The 24,725-nt window shown below is 37.3% G+C and overlaps 3 protein-coding genes across 6 annotated transcripts; 2 read left to right on the top strand and 1 right to left on the bottom strand.

Annotated features, from left to right (window-relative positions):
- Window positions 1-2,618: 2,618 nt before the first annotated feature.
- LOC113767080 lies at window positions 2,619-9,608 on the top strand. 2 transcript variants are annotated; one of them, XM_027311248.1, is made up of 9 exons: window positions 2,619-3,172; window positions 3,279-3,428; window positions 3,917-4,060; window positions 4,135-4,206; window positions 4,713-4,790; window positions 6,389-6,490; window positions 7,024-7,290; window positions 8,003-8,334; window positions 8,838-9,608. In XM_027311248.1, the coding sequence occupies exons 1-9, from the start codon at window positions 2,671-2,673 to the stop codon at window positions 9,447-9,449; spliced, it is 2,259 nt and encodes a 752-aa protein (XP_027167049.1). In that variant the 5' UTR covers window positions 2,619-2,670; the 3' UTR covers window positions 9,450-9,608. The 2 variants fall into 2 exon arrangements, with proteins under 2 accessions (XP_027167049.1, XP_027167048.1); XM_027311247.1 differs by having other exon boundaries at window positions 4,135-4,212.
- Window positions 9,609-12,391: 2,783 nt separating this feature from the next.
- Window positions 12,392-19,534, top strand: LOC113764496. 2 transcript variants are annotated; one of them, XM_027308414.1, is made up of 9 exons: window positions 12,392-12,946; window positions 13,053-13,202; window positions 13,685-13,828; window positions 13,904-14,020; window positions 14,527-14,604; window positions 16,203-16,304; window positions 16,861-17,127; window positions 17,840-18,171; window positions 18,666-19,534. In XM_027308414.1, exons 1-9 carry the CDS (start codon window positions 12,394-12,396, stop codon window positions 19,275-19,277), a joined length of 2,355 nt encoding a protein of 784 aa, XP_027164215.1. In that variant the 5' UTR covers window positions 12,392-12,393; the 3' UTR covers window positions 19,278-19,534. The 2 variants fall into 2 exon arrangements, with proteins under 2 accessions (XP_027164215.1, XP_027164214.1); XM_027308413.1 differs by having other exon boundaries at window positions 13,904-14,026.
- A 949-nt stretch (window positions 19,535-20,483) lies between these two features.
- Window positions 20,484-24,249, bottom strand: LOC113765626. 2 transcript variants are annotated; one of them, XM_027309866.1, is made up of 4 exons: window positions 23,430-24,249; window positions 21,589-23,177; window positions 20,981-21,059; window positions 20,484-20,897 (listed from the first exon to the last, which is right to left on the bottom strand). In XM_027309866.1, exons 1-3 carry the CDS (start codon window positions 24,163-24,165, stop codon window positions 21,000-21,002), a joined length of 2,385 nt encoding a protein of 794 aa, XP_027165667.1. In that variant the 5' UTR covers window positions 24,166-24,249; the 3' UTR covers window positions 20,484-20,897; window positions 20,981-20,999. The 2 variants fall into 2 exon arrangements, with proteins under 2 accessions (XP_027165667.1, XP_027165666.1); XM_027309865.1 differs by having other exon boundaries at window positions 20,484-21,059.
- Window positions 24,250-24,725: the final 476 nt, after the last annotated feature.

Here is a 24,725-nt window from a genome sequence, read left to right as displayed (position 1 = left end):
ATGCTTAGTATTTAAAATATTTATTAAATACCACATCTTTGTGAATTCTATATATATGTATCAATAAATGTTTGACTTTACTATCTATATTAATGTGCTCAGACCAATAAGAAAATACATGTACTACTTATTGAACAAGTTGTTGCTCACCCCACTTATCACATTTTTGCAAAGATCATAGCAATTGAAGGGGCAGAGAACAAGAATCAGGGGTGGCTAGAACTTGATTGATATCAAAGAAGAGGAAGCTTGTATTTTGATTATTGAGTTCCTAGTTTTATAAGCTCATTTCCATTATATTTTTACATGATTTGTATCAGGTAGAATCACCACCACAGGGCAAGCAAAGAATGACAAAGGGAGACACGCCTCTCCAACTAGCTGCAGCACTTGAACTGTCCTAATCTGTCAATCTACAGCCATGCATGAAGGATCATGAGCAATTAGAGACCGCAATCTGAAGGGTGAAACTCCATTGTTCTTGGCAGCATATGATGGCAAGATGGAGGCTTTTATATGGCTTAATAGGCTCTACAAAAAAGAATGCAAGAGAACCGGGTGATTCACTATGCAAGTCTGAAGGAGGGATGGGGATGCCATTCAGCAGTCTGCAATATCTGGAGAATATTTTGGCAAGTATTATGCAAGTCAGGCTTAATTCATTTCTGGAGAATATTTTGGCAAGTATTAGCTGGAGAATGATCAACCAGGTTTTCCATTTTTACTCATTATTGTCAAAGTTTCAATTTTCCTGATCTAAACAAGCTTAATGCAAGATTTGCATACCAAGATAAGTTGATGGAGACCATGCTTCTCCTTGGAACTAATACTTTATTATGCGAATTATCCAGCGAACATAGAAGAGCCTAAGGACAAGGGTCAAAAGAGAATACTCAAAATAGCAAAGGGGATATGTTTGTCAGCTGTATACAAGTCCGAAAGTCTCATATGCGGGATGGTGAAACGTCTTTCTAACCTATAAACAACAGACTGCTTAACATCACTTTGCATTCTCCTAGCAGCTGATTTGTTGTGGACAAGTAACCTCAAAGAACCAACTGAAGGTTGAGGCTGGTGGACATCAAGATGGAATCACCCCGCTATAATATAGCCAATGTGACTGCTACAATGCAATGAGTGAATATTCCTTGCAGAACAGAAGGACCAAGATCATCTCCCACACCCAATGTTAGATTTATAGGTTGTACATTTTCCATTAGTCCTTAAGGATGATACATTCACATTCCAGGACCATACAAGCCTGTCTACATACCACTGATTCCAAAACACACCTCCATCACTCTTTTAGCCGGCAAATTAGTTGAATTGATGAATGAGTTGCCAAAAAATAACTAGATGATTCGATGCGTTTCATTTACTGCTAGGAAGAAAGTGGATTAGATAATTTCCCGGTAAATAATTGATTGCTCCACCAGTGTTATGACACATATCTTTTTTTGTTACAAAAGCCAAAAAAAAAAAACAAAAATCGTTGACGTGGGGAAGACAGAAGAAATGAAGCAAAGCTGCAGGTGAGACAAGGGGAGCAAATGACTTGCTCTAGTGAGCTCCAAAGAATCATCTGAAGTACAATATGAGTTAGTATCAAGTTATCAACTTTACTGCACGGCTTTGCTTCTGTATTAAAAAAGTTGAGAGGATATTTGGTTCGCTTGTGAGAGTTAGTTACTAGTAAATACCATGCTTCATGGACAATATTTTTGCCCTCTGCATAAATAATCCTCTACTTCCTGATTGAGTACTAAAAAAGTTTCAGAAATTTTGAAAGTTTCTTTAGATGAGTGCCAGTGATACTTGAAAAAGACCAATCAATTTTGTGATTCGAATACTAATTGGTCTTCATCCTTTTTTTTTTTTTAAGATTCTAGTTGAGTATGCCTTCATTCAGCATCAAGTCATGGATGACGGATCTTCTTTATACACAGTGAAATGGGGAGAAAAGGGTCAGATAAATCAAGTGGTAAAAAGCTACATTACGCAAACAAGAAAAGAATCCATCCAGATTATACACAAAGTATTGTAGTTGAATTGAAATTTTATGATCGGATCAAATGAAGATACCTACGAATCAAATGAAGATATAGATGTGATTAAACTTTGGTATGATTTGATTGTAAGGCAAGGGTTGGTTTACTACCTAAAATGTACATTTGTTTGCTTATTCTTATGCAATGCATTAGTAGGGACTAATTGCCTATGGCCTTCCTATCTTCCTTCTTGTACCAATCTATATTAACTGCAACAGAACTGTGTGTTTTGTTTATTTATTTATTTATTTATTCGAAGAATAAGCCAAAGAAAAAAGGAATAATGATGTCGAAGCCATTCAAAACTAGAGAGAGTTCCGGAGAAAGCAGTTCCAAATTGATCCTCAGAAACTTGGAAAAGACAAAAGAGAAAATAGTTTCAAACTGATCCTCGGAAACTTAGAAACGACAAAAGAAAAGAAGGTTTCCAGAAATCAAAAAAAGGGTTTTGGTGGGCCTTTTTCTTTTTCTTGCATACGTTACAATGCTAGAGCTCTAAGACATTATATAGATGATATGAGGAATCACAAGTGACAAGAAAGAGCACACCTGGAAGAAAATGAGGAACAACAAACAATTAGAGGCTCAAAAATTTGATGTAGATGAATTATTTCAATTTACCATGAAGAAAAATTGGAAGGAAGTGCTGAGAATATGCAAGAGCTACCCTTCGGCTGCTTGCAACGCTAAGCTAACTAAATCAGAAGAGACAGCTCTGCACATTGCTGTCTCAAGTTACCATGTAGGTGAAAAGGAAGCTCATGCACTTGCAGCAACCATAGGGCAACTGGTAGAATCACTACCAGTGGGCCAGGCAGTCGAGATCCTTAAAGCGCAAAACGACAAAGGAGACACAGCTCTCCATCTAGCTGCAGCACTTGGCAGTGTCACAATCTGTGATTGTATAGCCAGGAACCGCAATCAGATTTATCGCGAGCTCATCATGATCCGCAATCGGAAGGGCGAAACACCAATGTTCTTGGCAGCTCATCACGGCCATATGGAAGCTTTTCAACTGCTTCATCAGCTCTACAATGGGAATGCAAGCGAACCAGATTATTCACTCGGTAGAAGGAATGATGGGGATACCATTCTGCACTCTGCCATATCTGGGGAATACTTTGGTAAGAATTATGCAAGTCATGCTTCCTTTTCACTCAAAGACTCAAAGTGCATAAATTTATATCATCTAAGAATCAAATGGGATCTCAACAATTTTCTCCATTACAGCATTGGCAGACCTGATAAGTATCAAATACCGCAAGCTTGTCAATTCTGTCAATGAGGAAGGCTTTTCTCCTCTCCACATCCTAGCCAGGAAGCCAAATGTATTTGAGAGCAGCAGCAATCTTCGACTCTGTGATCGAATGCTCTATCGCTGTAAGAATGTCTATCGGGAAGATTTTAGAAATTTAAACATCTCTTCAGCTAAAGCATCTATGATCTTTTTTTTTTTTTTTGGTAGGAGGCTGTTTGCCTATGTACGTTGCTTCTAACATGCTGCCTTTATCTTTCCTCTAGACCATTGCATTATCTGACTTTGCCAAAATCTCAAAATTTAACTATAGCTTAATCTTTTCCTTCCTATTCTTTTCTTCAGCTATCATTTTAAAAAGATTTTCCGGGTATTATTTTCCAGTTTCTCCAATATATGATATTCAAAGGTCCCGAAACATTTGTCATTTTGAGATATCATCAAATCTTTCTTGTAATTTCACGCAGAGTTGGTGATTTTAAACCACTTTTCTAGAGGAAGAATATTTTACATATACGGTTGAATGTATGGTTTATCATTCATCTTTCCTTTGTTCATCTAAATATCTCCTCAATTTGACTTTCACCGAAGTGCAACTGTATTTGTTTGCAAGGTGTATATGTCCCTGAGGTTAAGAACCGTCAATCCAGAAGAGGAGACCGGAGAAGTTTAGAGGCGACCGGAGAGCACTATCCCAAGAACTACCAGACGTGTGTGAACTTCATTCGTCTAATTTCGACTGCATTCTGGCTAATTGGTAGGTTTGATAACCAATCTCACACTCTACGTTGACTTCTGGCCACTTCTAAATGGACAAATACTTGTTTCCAGCTCCTCTTGGGAAAGGTCAAGATCAAGGTCAAGGTCCAGGTACAGAAGATCCAGAAGAGGGAAAAATGGAAGGTCAAGGTCTCTACTATGCCTTTAGTTACTTCCTGCAGTTTTCAAATTGTTTTGGTAAATTAAAGAATCTAGACTTCATCAAATGCAGAACATCGAGAAAAGTAACACTTAAAAATTTTGAATCATGGAAGAAAATAGCACAGTATAACAACAAAAGTTAACAAAAGTAACACTTAAAGTTTACTTATTTCCGAAGTTTTTAAAATGTTTGAACTTTTCTTCGAGCAAAATTGTTTGAACTTGTTTTTGGTAAAAGAATCTAGACTTCATCAAATAGATTTTGAATTGGAAGAAAATAGCACAGTGTAAAAACAAAACCTTACAGAATTCCATTGCTAGCTCACTACTCGTGGTATTAATTATCCGGATAACTAACTACCAGACAAGTGGAAAATTCCTTTATCTAGCTTGGACTGTAATCAGGATAGTTGGTACGTTTGATAACCACATCTCACACTCTACTTTAACTTCTGACAACTTCTTAATGGAGCAATACTTGTTTCCAGCTTCTCGTGGAGAAGATTCTGATTCCAGACAACCGGGCAGTACAGAAGACAGAGAAATTCCAATAGAGGGAAATCAAGGTCTCTACTATGCCTTTACTGATTTCCTGCAGTTTTGGAATTGTTTGAACTTGCTTTTGCTTAACAAATCTAAACCTTATGACATGCAGAACACGGAGGGAAGTAAATTTTGAATAATGGAAGAAATAAGTACAGTATAACAACAAAAAGTAACAAAAAAACCATTAAAACCTCGTAGCATCAGTAGCCTAAGGGAATATTTTCTGAGGCTCAACTTCTCCATGCCTTGTTGTATGCAATGCGATCAGCTACCTGATTTCTGCACAAAAATATCATGCTAAGAACTTCTAAATTACTAAGATGCTAGACGCATACCACAGTAGCAGTAATCACGGAGTTCAACACCCTTATGAGTTGCTTGTCTAATATATTTTACCTCTGTTATGCTTAACTACTAAAAGGATCTGCATCAGTGCATCTGGTACTTACTTTCAAAAAGGAAAACATTATGTACTCATTTGTGGCCACTAGGGTATCTATGGAAGGGTGCGAACTGTGAAGATGGTATAGACTGGTTTGCTCTGTCAGCCTCGTGTCCTCCCCAGTTGTTTAAATTCATTGCAGCTCAACTTACAGGATGCATTATCTTCTGGAGAGCCATTAAATAAAATAAAACTTTTAGCAATTTAGCCACTATATATCTAACGAAATTATGAACATGTGAATTGGGCACATACTCTCATGTTTAAAATTATTTTAAAAAAATAGAGGTGCAACTTTATGTAAAGAGAGAAGATATATCACAATTCCTAAGAGATTCATTGAAACAAAAATATAGCACTTTCATTTGTTGTTCAAATACTATAGAGAATTGTTATAACAGCTAATGCTTCTACACAGGAGTCCTTGTACTTTCAGGGATATGGTGTGTTGATGGAACCTAAGGGTTTCTTTTACCATTTTGATTTCAAATCATTCTAAAACATTAAGCTAGGAGAGGGGAGTCTGATATTTGTGCCCATATGAATTGACATAATCCTTTTAACCTCAGAATCAAGGGCTAATATTTTTCTTTTGCTTTTCACATCTCCTAGATGACCCAATTCTCCTTGAATATTTATCTCAGGTTGACATGGTTTTAAACAAGTTCACTCTTTTCTTCATGAATTACTCATTTCATCTGAGTCACTTGCCTGAAAGATATCAGGGATCTCAAGAACTCATCCATCTTTACACAAGGCCAAATTTTTGTGATGCTGTGTTCAGGTCTAATTGTACCTATCAGCGTTCTGGATTCCTGCGACTATGTTCACATTGCACAATTATTATCATCCATGAATATATTGCTTTTGGCTTTGTGCTAATGTTGCGACAAAACGTTCAGGAGTACACTAATTTTAGAAGTATTTGGCCTTTGGCTGCTTCTGATTTAGGAAGAGGACTACAAAACAATTTGGCAGATTATCAACCTAAATTATTTAATCTTTTCTAAACATGTATGTTCCACATGAGCAATTATAGAATAGCTTACAAAGAATTGTGAAAAATGTAGGCTGGAAGTGATGTCATACCATGCTATACATGTTAATGCAGGTACATGATTATATAGCTCGTAATTTGTTCTCTAAACTAACCACTTGCCAATTTCAAACAAGCAGGAAAAGAGCTCAATGATGAGAACACGTTTCCACCTAACTATGCTACCTGCATTCAGTTGTTCAAATTTGCAATCAACCTTGCACTAATTATTTTCGGAATCGGTAAGCGTCGCTCTACAGTTAATTCTAGTCCTGTGATATGGAATTTTCTTTCATCCGTATTTACTTCTAGTACCATATTTTTCTGGATAGCTTCTTTCCCTGCCTCAAACTGAGAAAGAAGAAAAGCAAAGCAAGACATAGCAAAGGCATAGTTGTAGTTTGTAGGGGTATTTATGCTTGTAACATGTAAAAAGAAATACAGCTCTTTCCATTCAATTTAAAGCTGTTTTGTTTAGTTTTGAGTGTCATAGATCAGCTGAGTTGAATTTATATTGTATCAGTTCATAGTCAATTACAAAGTTTCAATGCTATTCAGAAATCGCTGGGATAGTTTCGGCTCAAAGGAACAAAATCTTGTTTGTTCCTGAACATTTAACCAAATTCCAAAAAAAAAAAAAAATGCGTTTTAGGAAATTTCCATCTGTCTTGGTAAGTCTAATCATCAGGTATCGACTAATCACATTATGCAACAGATTGGTTTTCCATCTCTAACAATGTTTGGTTGATCTGCACAAATGTTTTCACGCATCCAGGCATTTGGAAGATCAGCAAGATTGCGGAGAAGAAACAGAGGCACAATAGGGCTGTTCGGATGATGGATAAATTGATTGAGAAAGAATCACGATATAAGTACAGTCACGATGGGCAAAATCCCATAAATGCTGCAGAACCGATGTATGAAGGAAGGTTTGTCGTTCCAAAAGCAGCACCAGAAACACCTGATACTCCTTCAAGCTCGAAAGACAACATCCCTGCAAGCAAATCCAAAGACAAGAAAAACAAAATTGAGAGTAAACCAGGTATGGTTTCGAGATAACAGTTTAGCTCTGTCCACCTCACGTGAACAACTAAAATTTAGAAGAGACTCGACTGTAATATCTAAAATTTACATGATATTTGTCTGCTTTAGTTGTATTGGTAAGGGCAATTATATTGGCAGCATCTTTTACCCTTGTTGTGCATGCTTGTCATTTGGCCTAAAGAGCATTTAAAGTGTGCATATGAAGCTAAATATGGTCTGCGAATGTCATTACTCGATGGTGAAGTCATAAAGGTAAAGGTTGCTTGTTCCAAGAAGGTAAGGTGCAGATAAAATATAGTTCCCTCTTTCTGTAATCTACCTTAGTTAGTCATACAGGACAATGGTTCATGCTTCCAACATCTTCGGTGGTCAATTTATGCAAACATGAATAGTAAGATATGAACCATGTTGAGAGTTAGCCTCAAGAAAATTGACTCTCTAATTTGAAATTAAGAAATAATGATGTGTTACAATGAAGTTATACTTCTAGGTCCTCTCTGCCTCACCTTCCATGGTGCTTTCTTCCCAAGATGATTTCTTCCATAAAATAATTGTCTTAAGCAACTCTACTTTAGATTGCACACACTTGTGCTGAAGCAAGTTAGCATAAAATCTTAGTAGCACATCAAAGTAGCTGATAGGTAAGATAAGAATTTAGCTTGAAGCTGATGGATGCCAATTAATCCACTGACATGACATACCTGTACCAGAAGCCAACCCCAAGGACGCTAAGGAGACATCAATATTACTTGCAGCAAAGATGGGTATATCAGAAATGGTGGAAAAAATCCTGAAAACCTTTCCAGTGGCCATTCAAGACTTGGATGCAAATGGGAAGAATGCCCTGCTCTTGACCGTTGAGAACAGGCAAATCAAGGTGTTTGATTTATTAATGACAATGAAACTCCCGGAATTTGTCCTTTATCAAGTTGACAAAGAAGGAAACAGTGCAATGCATCTCGCTGCAAAGTTTCAAGAACACCAACCTTGGCGAATTCCAGGTGCTGCATTGCAGATGCAGTGGGAAATCAAGTGGTTTAAGGTACATGTATATTAGCTAATTTTTCCAAGCTGAGAATATGCCCTGATAATCCCTTGCTAAAATCATAATGTGACAACTTCGTCATTGGCTTTATGTTAGTGTTTTGTTCATATAATATTATAAGATCCTCCTTTGTAGAATGTGGTTACCATCTTACATTAACTCAGAGTATATTGTTGTGTATTCTGTTAATCTCTGGGTACATAATAATTGTTACGTAAATATTTCTCAATTAGGCATAAAAACATTTGGCTGCTGTTTTAAATTTTTTTCCATAAATGCATCCGAGAGGAAGTTAGTTTCCAATGATTTCCCCTCTTTACTGTCATAGATAAAAGAACTTCAAAATCTAGTTTTTCTTTTAAGCATTGTGCTAGTACATTTTTTAGTCTATATTTTTTGGCGTGATATGTTTTCTCCTATTCAGACCTTTCTTCAAAACATACATGTGTGGCTTAAACATCTGACATCCAGAGATTAACAGAGGTTGTTTGCTAATGCAGCATGTCAAGCACTCCATGCCGCCACAATGTTTCATCCAGTACAACAAGAAAGGTGAGACTGCAGGAAAAATTTTCATGAAGACACATGAAAAACTAGTAGAAGATGGAAGTAAGTGGATGATCAAAACCTCCGAATCATGCTCTCTGGTGGCAGCACTCATTGCAACAGTGGCATTTGCTACCTCATCAACAATTCCAGGTGGTCCTGATCAAAAGTCTGGTCATCCAGTTCTCGAAAAACAACCTGCATTCAATGTTTTTTCTGTTGCTTCACTTGTTGCTCTCTGCTTCTCTGTGACTGCCCTGGTGTTTTTTCTAGCTATCCTTACCTCAAGATGCCAGCAAAAGGACTTCAAAAAGAGTTTGCCATGGAAGCTTTTATTTGGATTAAGCTCACTATTCACCTCCATATCTGCAGTACTGGTCTCGTTCTGTGCAGGACATTTCTTCATGCTCAGCGATCAAATCCATAGGGCAGCACTTCCCCTCTATGCTGTAGCATGTCTACCAATAACCTTTTTTGCTTTTGCACAGCTACCATTATACTTCGATCTGTTATGGTCAATCATCCGAAAGGTTCCTGTTCGTAGCTACAAGGTATACTACCACTAGTGTTTTCCTGGCTAATCTCCTTAAAGTTTTTTTTCAGTTTTAAGGACATAACTGTTACTTTTGGAGCTTGGGTTCTGTTTTTGCTCTGATTATTTTGGAGCAATAGTTTCGTGTACATTTTGTTTTTCAGTATTTGATGTGTTTGATGTACTTGGATAAGACAGTCCGTTGAGTGTTCATGGTACTGTGACCATGATTCAAAGCCGCGGTCACGGTTGTGGTCGTGGTCGTGGCCTCAATCGTTCCACATCAATCTCGATGTATCGATTGCGATTTCAATAAAACGCAAATTTTTGAAACATTTAATATTCTAAAAATTATAAAAAAAATATGATAAACAAAAATAATAAAAAAATTAGGAAAAGTAATAAAAATTCGAATTAATTCGAGATGACTCATATGCTTGATGCAATCATGTGTCATTTTACTTGAATTAGCTTTTGATACTAGAAAATTATTGACCACTTCTGAAACCGAATCATTCCAATTAATCATATCTCTAAAGGTGGTTTATGTATCAACTTGAGAGCCTGTGTCAAGCACTCATTTATATAGCAATTATCACAGTGATCTTTAAGTTGGGATTTCATGATAAACTAATAAAACCTATTTGCAGTGGTAGACTGCATGGAATATATAATACTCTGTTTATTATCTCTTCAGAACACAGCCAACATTGTAATTTCTCCAAAATTCATAATGTGACGTCGAAAAAAATAGACCAGAATGGACTGTGTCTACGCCTAAGGGTAGTGAAGTTTTCCTTTTTCTAGACCAAGAAAGGGAAAAAGAGCAAATATGAGCAAGAACGAACTTGGCTTACAGATGAACCAGACTGAAAAGAATATCTAACCTGCTCTTGCAGAGCAGCAGAGCTGGGCAATCATGGTGTACAGCAGTGTTGAAGAGAAGCTGTGAAATTGAACTTCTGAAATCTTAAATTCATCATTCATACCCCACAAAAGAACACTAACAGAATGATCAACCAGCTTTTCCATTTTTACTTGTTATTGTGAAATTTTCAATTTCCCTGATCTAAACAAACTTATTGATGGAGACCATGCTTGTCCTTGGAACTAATACGTTGTTATATGAATTATCCGATGAACATAGAAGAGCCTAAATTATCCAACGAACATAGAAGAGCCTAAGGACAAGGGTCAAAAGCATGGTTCAAAGACTCGCGACCGCGACTGCGACAGCGCCTTTGAACCATGGTCAAAAGAGAATACTCAAGATAGCAAAGGGCATATGTTTGTCAGCTGTATACAAGTCTGAAAGTCACATATGCAGGATGGTGAAACTTCTGGCTAACCTATAAACAACTGACTGCTTAACATTGCTTTGCATTCTCCTAGCAGCTCTTTTGTTGTGGACAAGTAACCTCAAAGAACGATTAGAAGGTTGAGGCTGGTGGACATCAAGATGGAATCACCCCGCTAATATAGCCAATGTGACTGCTACAATGCAATGAGTGAATATTCCTTGCAGAACAGAAGGACCAAGATCATCTCCCACACCCAACACTAGATTTATAGGTTGTACATTTTTCATTAGTCCTTAAGGATGATACATTCACATTCCAGGACCATACAAGCCTATCTACATACCACTGATTCCAAAAAACACAGCTCCATCATTCTTTTAGCCGGCAAATTACTTGAATTGATGAATGAGTTGCCAAAAATAACTAGATGATTCGATGCGTTTCATTTACTGCTAGGAAGAAAGTGGATTAGATAATTTCCCCGTAAATAATTGATTGCTCCACCAGTGTTAGGACACATATCTTTTTTTGTTACAAAAGCAAAAAAAAAAAAACAAAAATCTTTGACGGGGGGAAGACAGAAGAAATGAAGCAAAGCTGCAGGTGAGACAAGGGGAACAAATGACTTGCTCTAGTGAGCTCCAAAGAGTCATCTGAAGTACAATATGAGTTAGTATCAAGTTATCAACTTTACTGCACGGCTTTGCTTCTGTATTAAAAAAGTTGAGAGGATATTTGGTTCGCTTGTGATAGTTAGTTACTAGTAAATACCATGCTTCATGGACAATATTTTTGAACTCTGCATAAATAATCCTCTACTTCCTGATTGAGTACTAAAAAAGTTTCAGAAATTTTGAAAGTTTCTTTAGATGAGTGCCAGTGATACTTGAAAAAGACCAATCAATTTTGTGATTCGAATACTAATTGGTCTTCATCCTTTTTTTTTTTTTTAAGATTCTAGTTGAGTATGCCTTCATTCAGCATCAAGTCATGGATGACGGATCTTCTTTATACACAGTGAAATGGGGAGAAAAGGGTCAGATAAATCAAGTGGTAAAAAGCTGCATTACGCAAACAAGAAAAGAATCCATCCAGATTATACACAAAGTATTGTTGTTGAATTGAAATTTTATGATCGGATCAAATGAAGATACCTACGAACCAAATGAAGATATAGATGTGATTAAACTTTGGTATGATTTGATTGTAAGGCAAGGGTTGGTTTACAACCTAAAATGTACATTTGTTTGCTTATTCTTATGCAATGCATTAGTAGGGACTAATTGACTATGGCCTTCCTATCTTCCTTCTTGTACCAATCTATATTAACTGCAACAGAACTGTGTTTTGTTTATTTATTTATTTATTTATCCAAAGAATAAGCCAAAGAAAAAAGGAATAATGATGTCGAAGCCATTCAAAACTAGAGAGTGTTCCGGAGGAACTAGTTTCAAATTGATCCTCGGAAACTTGGAAAAGACAAAAGAGAAGATAGTTGCAAACTGATCCTCAGAAACTTAGAAACGACAAAAGAAAAGAAGGTTCCCAGAAATCAAAAAAAGGGTTTTGGTGGGCCTTTTTCTTTTTCTTGCATACGTTACAATGCTAGAGCTCTAAGACATTATATAGATGATATGAGGAATCACAAGTAACAAGAAAGAGCACACCTCGAAGAAAATGAGGAACAACAACCAAATAGAGCCTCAAGGATTTGATGTAGATGAATTATTTCAATTTACCATGGCGAAAAATTGGATGGAAGTGCTGAGAATATGCAAGAGCCACCCTTCGGATGCTTGTAAGGCTAAGCTAACTAAATCAGAAGAGACAGTGCTGCACATTGCTGTCTCAAGTTACCATGTACGTGAAAGGGGAGCTAATGCACTTGCAGATATCATAAGGCAACTAGTAAAATCACTACCAGTGGGCCAGGCAGTCGAGATCCTTAAAGCGGAAAACAAGAAAGGAGACACAGCTCTCCATCTAGCTGCAGCACTTGGCAGTGTCACAATCTGTGAGTGTATAGCCACGAAGGATCGCGAGCTCATCATGATCCGCAATCAGAAGGGTGAAACACCAATGTTCTTGGCAGCTCATCACGGCCATATGGAAGCTTTTCGATGGCTTCATGAGCTCTACAATTGGAATGCAAGAGAACCAGATTATTCACTCTGTAGAAGGAATGATGGGGATACCATTCTGCACTCTGCCATATCTGGGGAATACTTTGGTAAGAATTATGCAAGTCATGCTTTCTTTTCACTCAAAGACTCAAAATGCAAAAATTTATATCATCTAAGAATCACATGAGAGCTCAACAATTTTCTCCATTACAGCATTGGCGGACCTGATAACTATCAAATACGACAGGCTTGTCAATTCTGTCAATCAGGAAGGCATTTCTCCTCTCCACATCCTAGCCAGGAAGCCAAATGTATTTGAGAGCAGCAGCAATCTTCGACTCTGTGATCGAATGATCTATCGCTGTAAGAATGTCCATCAGGAAGATTTTAGAAATTTAAGCATCTCTTCAGCTAAAGCATCTATGATCTTTTTTTTTTGGTAGGAGGCTGTTGGCCTATGTACGTTGCTTCTAACATGCTGCCTTTATCTTTCCTCCAGACCATTGCATTATCTGACTTTGCCAAAATCTCAAAATTTAACTATAGCTTAATCTATTCCTTCCTATTCTTTTCTTCAGCTATCATTTTAAAAAATTTTCCGGTTATTATTTTCCAGTTTCTCCAATATATGATCTTCAAAGTTCCCGAAACATTTGTCATTTCGAGATATCATCAAATCTATCTTGCAATTTCACGCAGAGTTGGTGATTTTAAGCCACTTTTCTAGAGGAAGAATATTTTACATATACGGTTGAATGTATGGTTTATCAGTCATCTTTCCTTTGTTCATCTGAATATCTCCTCAATTTGACTTTCACCGAAGTGCAACTGTATTTGTTTGCAAGGTGTATATGTCCCTGAGGTTAAGAGCCATCAATCCAGAAGAGGAGACTGGAGAAGCATAGAGAAGACCGAAGAGCACTATCCGGAGAACTACCAGACATGTGTGAACTTCATTCGTCTACTTTCGACTGCATTCAGGATAATTGGTAGGTTTGATAACCAAATCTCACACTCTACTATGACTTCTGGCCACTTCTAAATGGACAAATACTTGTTTCCAGCTCCTCTTGGAAAAGGCCAAGATCAAGGTCAAGGTCAAGGTCCAGGTCTGGTAGATCAAGGGAAAAATGGAAGGTCTCTAACAGACACAGCAGATCCAGAAGAGGGAAAAATGGAAGGTCAAGGTCTCTACTATGCCTTTAGTTACTTCCTGCAGTTTTCAAATTGTTTTGGTAAATTAAAGAATCTAGACTTCATCAAATGCAGAACATCGAGAAAAGTAACACTTAAAAATTTTGAATCATGGAAGAAAATAGCACAGTATAACAACAAAAGTTAACAAAAGTAACACTTAAAGTTTACTTATTTCCGAAGTTTTTAAAATGTTTGAACTTTTCTTCGAGCAAAATTGTTTGAACTTGTTTTTGGTAAAAGAATCTAGACTTCATCAAATAGATTTTGAATTGGAAGAAAATAGCACAGTGTAAAAACAAAACCTTACAGAATTCCATTGCTAGCTCACTACTCGTGGTATTAATTATCCGGATAACTAACTACCAGACAAGTGGAAAATTCCTTTATCTAGCTTGGACTGTAATCAGGATAGTTGGTACGTTTGATAACCACATCTCACACTCTACTTTAACTTCTGACAACTTCTTAATGGAGCAATACTTGTTTCCAGCTTCTCGTGGAGAAGATTCTGATTCCAGACAACCGGGCAGTACAGAAGACAGAGAAATTCCAATAGAGGGAAATCAAGGTCTCTACTATGCCTTTACTGATTTCCTGCAGTTTTGGAATTGTTTGAACTTGCTTTTGCTTAACAAATCTAAACCTTATGACATGCAGAACACGGAGGGAAGTAAATTTTGAATAATGGAAGAAATAAGTACAGTATAACAACAAAAAGTAACAAAAAAACCATTAAAACCTCGTAGCATCAGTAGCCTAAGGGAATATTTTCTGAGGCTCAACTTCTCCATGCCTTGTTGTATGCAATGCGATCAGCTACCTGATTTCTGCACAAAAATATCATGCTAAGAACTTCTAAATTACTAAGATGCTAGACGCATACCACAGTAACAGTAATCACGGAGTTCAACACCCTTATGAGTTGCTTGTCTAATATATTTTACCTCTGTTATGCTTAACTACTAAAAGGATCTGCATCAGTGCATCTGGTACTTACTTTCAAAAAGGAAAACATTATGTACTCATTTGTGGCCACTAGGGTATCTATGGAAGGGTGCGAACTGTGAAGATGGTATGGACTGGTTTGCTCTGTCAGCCTCGTGTCCTCCCCAGTTGTTTAAATTCATTGCAGCTCAACTTACAGGATGCATTATCTTCTGGAGAGCCATTAAATAAAATAAAACTTTTAGCAATTTAGCCACTATATATCTAACGAAATTATGAACATGTGAATTGGGCACATACTCTCATGTTTAAAATTATTTTAAAAAAATAGAGGTGCAACTTTATGTAAAGAGAGAAGATATATCACAATTCCTAAGAGATTCATTGAAACAAAAATATAGCACTTTCATTTGTTGTTCAAATACTATAGAGAATTGTTATAACAGCTAATGCTTCTACACAGGAGTCCTTGTACTTTCAGGGATATGGTGTGTTGATGGAACCTAAGGGTTTCTTTTACCATTTTGATTTCAAATCATTCTAAAACATTAAGCTAGGAGAGGGGAGTCTGGTATTTGTGCCCATATGAATTGACATAATCCTTTTAACCTCAGAATCAAGGGCTAATATTTTTCTTTTGCTTTTCACATCTCCTAGATGACCCAATTCTCCTTGAATATTTATCTCAGGTTGACATGGTTTTAAACAAGTTCACTCTTTTCTTCATGAATTACTCATTTCATCTGAGTCACTTGCCTGAAAGATATCAGGGATCTCAAGAACTCATCCATCTTTACACAAGGCCAAATTTTTGTGATGCTGTGTTCAGGTCTAATTGTACCTATCAGCGTTCTGGATTCCTGCGACTATGTTCACATTGCACAATTATTATCATCCATGAATATATTGCTTTTGGCTTTGTGCTAATGTTGCGACAAAACGTTCAGGAGTACACTAATTTTAGAAGTATTTGGCCTTTGGCTGCTTCTGATTTAGGAAGAGGACTACAAAACAATTTGGCAGATTATCAACCTAAATTATTTAATCTTTTCTAAACATGTATGTTCCACATGAGCAATTATAGAATAGCTTACAAAGAATTGTGAAAAATGTAGGCTGGAAGTGATGTCATACCATGCTATACATGTTAATGCAGGTACATGATTATATAGCTCGTAATTTGTTCTCTAAACTAACCACTTGCCAATTTCAAACAAGCAGGAAAAGAGCTCAATGATGAGAACACGTTTCCACCTAACTATGCTACCTGCATTCAGTTGTTCAAATTTGCAATCAACCTTGCACTAATTATTTTCGGAATCGGTAAGCGTCGCTCTACAGTTAATTCTAGTCCTGTGATATGGAATTTTCTTTCATCCGTATTTACTTCTAGTACCATATTTTTCTGGATAGCTTCTTTCCCTGCCTCAAACTGAGAAAGAAGAAAAGCAAAGCAAGACATAGCAAAGGCATAGTTGTAGTTTGTAGGGGTATTTATGCTTGTAACATGTAAAAAGAAATACAGCTCTTTCCATTCAATTTAAAGCTGTTTTGTTTAGTTTTGAGTGTCATAGATCAGCTGAGTTGAATTTATATTGTATCAGTTCATAGTCAATTACAAAGTTTCAATGCTATTCAGAAATCGCTGGGATAGTTTCTGCTCAGAAGAACAAAATCTTGTTTGTTTCTGAACATTTAACCAAATTCCAAAAAAAAAAAAGGCGTTTTAGGAAATTTCCATCCATCTTGGTAGGTCTAATCATCAGGTATCGCCTAATCACATTATGCAATAGATTGGTTTTCCATCTTTATATATTTTTAGTGGAAAGCAAGTCTAACAATGTTTGGTTGATCTGCACAAATGTTTCCACGCATGCAGGCATTTGGAAGATCAGCAAGATGAGGGAGAAGAAACAGAGGCACAATAGGGCTGTTCGGATGATGGATAAATTGATTGAGAAAGAATCACGATATAAGTACAGTCACGATGGGCAAAATCCCATAAATGCTGCAGAACGGATGTATGCAGAAAGAATTGACATTCCAAAAGCAGCACCAGAAGCACCTGATACTCCTTCAAGCTCGAAAGACAACATCCCTGCAAGCAAATCCAAAGACGAGAAAAACAAAATTGAGAGTAAACCAGGTATGGTTTCGAGATAACAGTTTAGCTCTGTCCACCTCACGTGAACAACTAAAATTTAGAAGAGACTCGACTGTAATATCTAAAATTTACATGATATTTGTCTGCTTTAGTTGTATTGGTAAGGGCAATTATATTGGCAGCATCTTTTACCCTTGTTGTGCATGCTTGTCATTTGGCTTAAAGAGCATTTAAAGTGTGCATATGAAGCTAAATATGGTCTGCGAATGTCATTACTCGATGGTGAAGTCATAAAGGTAAAGGTTGCTTGTTCCAAGAAGGTAAGGTGCCGATAAAATATAGTTCCCTCTTTCTGTAATCTACCTTAGTTAGTCATACAGGACAATGGTTCATGCTTCCAACATCTTCGGTGGTCAATTTATGCAAACATGAATAGTAAGATATGAACCATGTTGAGAGTTAGCCTCAAGAAAATTGACTCTCTAATTTGAAATTAAGAAATAATGATGTGTTACAATGAAGTTATACTTCTAGGTCCTCTCTGCCTCACCTTCCATGGTGCTTTCTTCCCAAGATGATTTCTTCCATAAAATAATTGTCTTAAGCAACTCTACTTTAGATTGCACACACTTGTGCTGAAGCAAGTTAGCATAAAATCTTAGTAGCACATCAAAGTAGCTGATAGGTAAGATAAGAATTTAGCTTGAAGCTGATGGATGCCAATTAATCCACTGACATGACATACCTGTACCAGAAGCCAACCCCAAGGACGCTAAGGAGACATCAATATTACTTGCAGCAAAGATGGGTATATCAGAAATGGTGGAAAAAATCCTGAAAACCTTTCCAGTGGCCATTCAAGACTTGGATGCAAATGGGAAGAATGCCCTGCTCTTGACCGTTGAGAACAGGCAAATCAAGGTATTTGATTTATTAATGACAATGAAACTCCCGGAATTTGTGCTTTATCAAATTGACAATGAAGGAAACAGTGCAATGCATCTCGCTGCCAAGTTTCAAGAGCATAAACCTTGGCGAATTCCAGGTACCGCATTGCAGATGCAGTGGGAACTCAAGTGGTTTAAGGTACATATTAGTCCTTAGTCAATTGTTCCAAGCTGAGATTATGTTCTGATAATACCTGACTGAAATCAATCTATGACAACTTCATTGGCTTTACGTTCTTGATTCATTCTTTTATTATTAGAACTTCCTTTTTAGAATGCGGTAACCATCTCCAGTTCACTTTGTGTATTCTGTTAATTAGTCTCTCTGTACTAATAATGTTATATCCTGGAAAATGTTTCTCAATTAGCTATAACTTTTAGCTAGTACCTTTTAACTTCTTCATGAATGCACCCGGAGAGGAAGTTACTTTCCAAGGATCACCCCTCTTGACTGAAATATGTAAAAGAACTTGACAATGAGTTTTCCTTGTAAATATTTGTGCTAGTACTCTTTCTAGTTCAATATTTTTTGGCCTAACACGTTTTCTCCCATTCAAACCTTGCTCAAAAACACCAATATGCATCTTAACTATCTAATATCCAGAGATTAACCAAGGTGGTTTCCTACTGCAGCATGTGAAGACGTCCATGCCACCACAATGTTTCATCCAGTACAACAAGAAATATGAGACTGCAAGAGAGATTTTCACAAAGACGCATGAGAAACTAGCAAAAGATGGAAGTGAGTGGATGCTTAAAACCTCCGAATCATGCTCTGTGGTGGCAGCACTCATTGCAGCGGTGGCATTTGCTACAGCATCATCAATTCCAGGTGGTGTTAATCAAGACTCTGGTCATCCAGTTCTTGAAAGAGAGCCTATATTCAGAGTGTTTTCTGTCGCTTCAATAGTTGCTCTCTGCTTCTCCGTGACCGCTCTGGTGTTTTTTCTTGCTATCCTTACCTCAAGATGCGAACAAAGGGATTTCAAAAGAAGTTTGCCAAGGAAGCTTTTAATTGGATTAAGCTCCCTATTCACCTCAATATCTGCAATATTGGTATCGTTCTGTGCAGGAGATTTCTTCGTTCTCCAAGATCAAGTGCATAGGGGAGCATTTCCCATCTATGCTGTAGCATGTCTACCGATAACCTTTTTTGCGTTTGCACAGCTACCATTATACTTTGATCTCTTATGGTCTATCATCAGAAAGGTACCCGTCCGTTGCTACAAGTTATACTACAACTAGTATGTCCTGGGCTAATCTCTTCTGGTTTCTTTAGTTTCAAGGACATATCAATTACCCTGTTGGAGCTTGGATTGTATTTTTACCCTGATTGTTTTGGAGCAATAAGTTTCGTGTGCAACTTTAAAGTTTGATGTACTTGGATAAGACGATCTGTTTTGAGTGTTCATGGTACTCTGACCTGAGATGACTGTTGAAAGATAAATGTTTGCTTTGTGAAAAGAATTGATGCAATGATACGAGTGATTTTACCAAAATCAGCTTTTGATTTTCTGCCACATGTTGAATTTTCACCGAAGCAATGTTACATTTGCTTGTTACAATTAATCATATCTTTGGAGGTGATCGATGGATCAACTTGAGGAGTTGCAGCAAGCAGAGATTTAAATAATAATTATCACATTGATCTTTATGTTTAAATTCGATGATAAAAATAAGGATAAAAAATCTTAGCGGCTACTAAACTATTGGTCAGATCATATTTTGGCTATCAAACTATTTTTCGTCAGTAATTGGCTACCCAATAACATGATCAGTAAACCTGTGACCATTTGGTCAATAATTGCTCTTAATCTGCGAAATTAGCAGTTAATCTATGAAATAGAGTCACGTAATTGTTGGACAAAATTACCCTCACGCTTTGCCGCGTGTACTGCTAATTTCACAAATTAAGAGCAATTATGGACTAAATGATCAAGGATTTACTGATTAAATTGGTTAGTGGCCAATTATTGACGAAAAATAGTTTGATAGCCAAAACATGATCCGACCAATAGTTCAGTGGCCGTTGAGATTTTTTGCCAAAAATAATAACTATTTGCAGTACTATTTATCATACTCTGCTTTTCTTCTTATTATCTCTTGAGAACAGCTTAACATATTGTAATTTCTCCAAAATCCATAATGTGACGCCAAAAAAGGTGGACCAGAATGGATAGTGTCTACACCTGAGCGTAGTAAAGTTCCCTTTTTCTAGACCAAGAAAGGGAATAAAAGAGCACAGAATACGTGCAAGACCTTACTTGACTCACAGACGAACCAGGCTGAAAGGAACATCAAACCTGCTCTTAAAGAGCAGAAGATGTAAGCTGCGGAAATCATGGCATACAACAGTGTTAAAGAAGAACTGTCAAGTTTCACTTTAAGGATCTTAAATTATCATTCCCAACAAAAGAATATTAACTAGAAAGATCAACCTGGTTTCCCATTTTCATCATCAAATTCAGGCTTCCATCTAAACAAATTTCATCCCAGATTTACCAAGCTAAGGTGATCGAAACCATGCTTCTCCTTGGAACTAATTCCTTATTATATAACAATCCAACGAACAAGGGTCAAAAGAGAATACTCAAAATAGAGTGCAAAGGGCAAATGAGTTGTCAGCAGCATACAAGTCTGAAGTCATATATACAGGATGGTGAAACTTATGGCGAACCTATAAACATCTGACTACCTTCTGTCACTTTGCGTCCTCCTTGCAGCTGATTTATACAATTTGCAGACAAGTAATGTCACAGAACGATAAAAAGGTTCCAATCAGTTGAATGTGAGGAAATGTCTTCTGTAGCTAGCAGCAAATATTAGCAAAAATGCAAGTTTTGTACACAAGTGTGTGAGACCATCCTGGATACGTAATATGTAGGATTAACATCAATCTCCCATTGCAAGTAAATAGCTGGAGGTGACAACAGAAGATATTTGTTTACCAGTTGTGATTTCCATAGTTTAGGAGCATGTCTGCAGCGAAGAGGAAAGACTTCTACACCGTCTTTTCCTTGAAATTCCCTGAATCATGATTTTGTAATATAAATATCCAATATAAAGAATTTAATTCAAGGAGTAAAAGATTAAAAGAAAAAGAACAGACTAGTTCATTAGAGTGTACGAGCTTTGCATGCATTTCAGCACGGTAAAATATCTCGCCTTGATGTCTGAATAGACAATAAGCATTGGTTTCTCAACTATTTCCAACGTAATAACAAAGAATCAACAAAACTAGAATTCAAATTACATTTTAACCGGTGATTGGCAGTACAAATATTAAGCTTCAATCTCAATGTCAATCAAAACACCAAAGATTGATCAAATCTCTGATTACTAGTTTCTTGGATGCCAAGTTCTCCTTTTTAAGAATTATACCGTTCATTAAATATATGAAGTCAACAAATATTTTGTAACAGATTTGCACCAAGTTCTTTCCAAGCAACTCTACATTTCTTATGATAAAGTCAATAAATATCACTTGAAGAAAAGTCAATGCAGTCAACAGTTATATTCAACTGTTACCACATAGACAAGTAAAGAAGTGCCAGACCTTAGACGATGGAGTGGGTAAAGAAGCTTGTCGTACTGTCTTTCCAGTTTCAGTGAGCTGCTGAATCTCTTGAAGTGGGTGTGCCATATTCTCCAAAAGCTTCAACTGCATTTTCTCCCTTTCTTGGTGCTCCAAAGACAGGTTAAGTTTCCCTCTTCCTTCTTGCACTACCTTTAATCTTTCTTGAAGCCATCCGACTTCAAAATCAATCTTCAACTGTTCATTGTTTACCACAGACAAGGAACTCCTCTGCAGATCAGAAAGCAGAGATTTGCCATTCAGGCACAGTGGTGGGAGACTGCTAGTTACATCTGAACTACTTCTCCTAATGTCAACTCCAGCATCCAAGCAGCTCGTACTTAGACAATCACTGATAGCGTTAATCATCTGACTGGCAGAAGCTTCAGATGGAACATTAATTTTCCTATCAATTTCTAAATCATCATTCACTGACATCGAGTCAAGGTTGCTGCCACTAATCTGATTACACAAGTTGGAGTTACCAACTATTACATGGACATCATGAACGTGAGGTTCTTTATCAAGTACACGACAAGAACTCTTGGACCACTGGGTACCCACATTTGAATCATTTTCATACCGCTTTATATTCCCATTAAGATACGGAATATGCGAAGTTTCAACACAACTTTTTCCCATTTCTGCATGTATATTTGTATTATCACAGTACTCATGTCCTTTCACCAGTAGGAAAGTGGTTGTCTCTGGAAGTATCTCTTGAGAAGTGCCAGGTTCACATGTCTGAGAAGTTGACACTAATCTCTGCAAATCCCCTGCAGAAGAATGTGAGTTATCCATAGATATCATTTTATCCTGAAGATTCAACCTATCAACCATGCTGCATCCTGAAAACTGTGAAAGGTGCCCAGCAGGATGCCCATGTTTTTTAACTGCAGAACTTTCATCCAATCTATGAACTAGCAACTCTTCTGGAGAAGCAAGTACAGCTTTTCCTTTCTCAACAGGAACAGCCTCATCTGCTCTTTTAGTTTCAATCATTACCTTCTTGTCAATAGAGGCATTCAACTGCTGAAGTATCATTGCTGGATCCTCGTTTTGGTCAAATGAAGTATCAAATTCTTGTTGTTGACTGTTCAACATATCCACACCATCACCTGAAGATGGTTCCTTTCCAATAAAGCTCATCTCCCGATATGCATCAAGTTCCTTTTCCAAAAAATGCTTCTCCCTCTCCCTCCGGACAATGATTTCTTTGAGGATATTCATTTCTTCTGCATCATAAGCAGATTTCTCGTCAGTCATCCTCTGATATTGCCGAGCTTCCATTTCAATTGATGCCTTCTCCTCTTGTAGACGTTGAATCATAGCCATGGCCTCATCTGCAGCACTTGCAGCAGCACTTCTCTCCATCTCGAGCTCAAGGCAAAGAGCTGCACGAGCAGCATGCTCTTTTTCAAGGGCCTGTTCCAAGAGTCTTATTGTATTCTTATCCTCGCTGCCAACATGAAATACTGATTCTACATTAGGTTTTACCTCTTTAACGTGCTCATGCTGCATGTCAGATGATCTATATCCCAATCTCACTTTAGTTGGTGCCTCTTCCAAGTCTAAAATGACGTACATACCACTTTAGTGTTAGACTATACATGCAATAAATAGCAGAGACATCATATAACGCAAACTACAATCCTCAAAGACATTCATTGAAGCCCTACAGAACAACTCAAAATATAGTACGAATACTGATAACATCTTAAGAAAATGCATGTCAATGAAAATTAAGATTAGCAGTAGTTAATTCAAGAACTGTTTAAACAGCGATATGATGATTGAAAACAAAACAAGAGAATGGCACTCACATTTAAAATGATGCCTATTTCCTCCATAACCCAGAAGCTCAATGCCATCATCAACCATTTTACTCCCTCCCTTATTGATGCTAGGAGGAGAACGAGGAGGATCACTCTGTAGCATCTCTGCATACGGAGGATCATACAACGAAACTGATGAGTCTTTGCCATAACCAAGACCCCGTTTCCTCCCACGGCGGATCCCACTCCTTGGCCTCTGATGCATCAAACCCTTCCCCTTCAAATCAAACCTCCCATCTCGAAAACCTAACAAATTTCCAGCTCCCATCTCGTTTCTACCACTCTTCGACTCCCCATTAATGCTACCACTATTGTTAGGCCTCCCAGCATCTGATACTAATGAACTAGATGAACCCTCAGCTTCCAATTCAACAGCATCCCTTTTTCTATCCTCTATGAGCCTCATATTCAAGTTGGAATTCCTATCCTTTCCCCAAACAGAATCATTGAAAGGGAACTTGGACATGACAGAAAGCTGAACATTGGAAAATTTCTCAGCTGGATACTCTATTAAGAGCTTTTGGAAGCACAAATACCTGTTGAAATTATCACCAAAAACCCCATAACAAGAAGGACAAGGCAAATACAAACCAAAAAACCCCAGAAACTTAGATGCCATAAATGCTACTGCAGATGCACATAACAAGAAGTAAGCTATAGCAAGATCAAGAAAAGCAGCCACTAAGCCAATTAAACTCCACCTACACGTAGCTTGGCAAGCCATTTCCAGTAAACAAGAACGTTACTTTCTACCAAAAGATTCAAACTTTATCAGAAAACATCAAAAGGGCCTTTTCTATTTTCTGGATATTTCAAAACTCTAACAAAAGAAAAATGAAAAGGGGTAAAAAAAAAAACTGAATTTGACACCAAAAGAATAAGAACACAAAAAATAAAAATAAAAATCAGTCACTTTGAGGCTTTTCTTGATGGGTTTTTTGAGGGGTGATTATGGAGAAAATTAGCGGAGTAGACGAGGTTTATTGCAGTGATTAGTGATGATTAGTAAGCGGTGGAAGAACAGAAACGGTTGATTTGTTTACTACAGCACTAAACGTGCAGATGTATGTTAGTTCCTGCTGGCGGTGGACATCTGTGAATGATTACTGGGGGCCACTCAATACGACGTCGTCGACAAGTACATATATTCATTCGCTATAACAGTAGATAGAGACAGCGATGGATAGCAGATAATACTACTTATTAATAGGCAAATGAGACAGTTGGACTGTTGTTCCATAGGACGCGACACATTAAAAATTGAGCTCCCCGAAGTGCCACCTA

The sequence above is a fragment of the Coffea eugenioides genome, chromosome 3 (genome assembly GCF_003713205.1).
Source record: "Coffea eugenioides isolate CCC68of chromosome 3, Ceug_1.0, whole genome shotgun sequence".
Taxonomy (NCBI): domain Eukaryota; kingdom Viridiplantae; phylum Streptophyta; class Magnoliopsida; order Gentianales; family Rubiaceae; genus Coffea; species Coffea eugenioides.
This window is presented reverse-complemented; position numbering and strand designations above follow the sequence as displayed.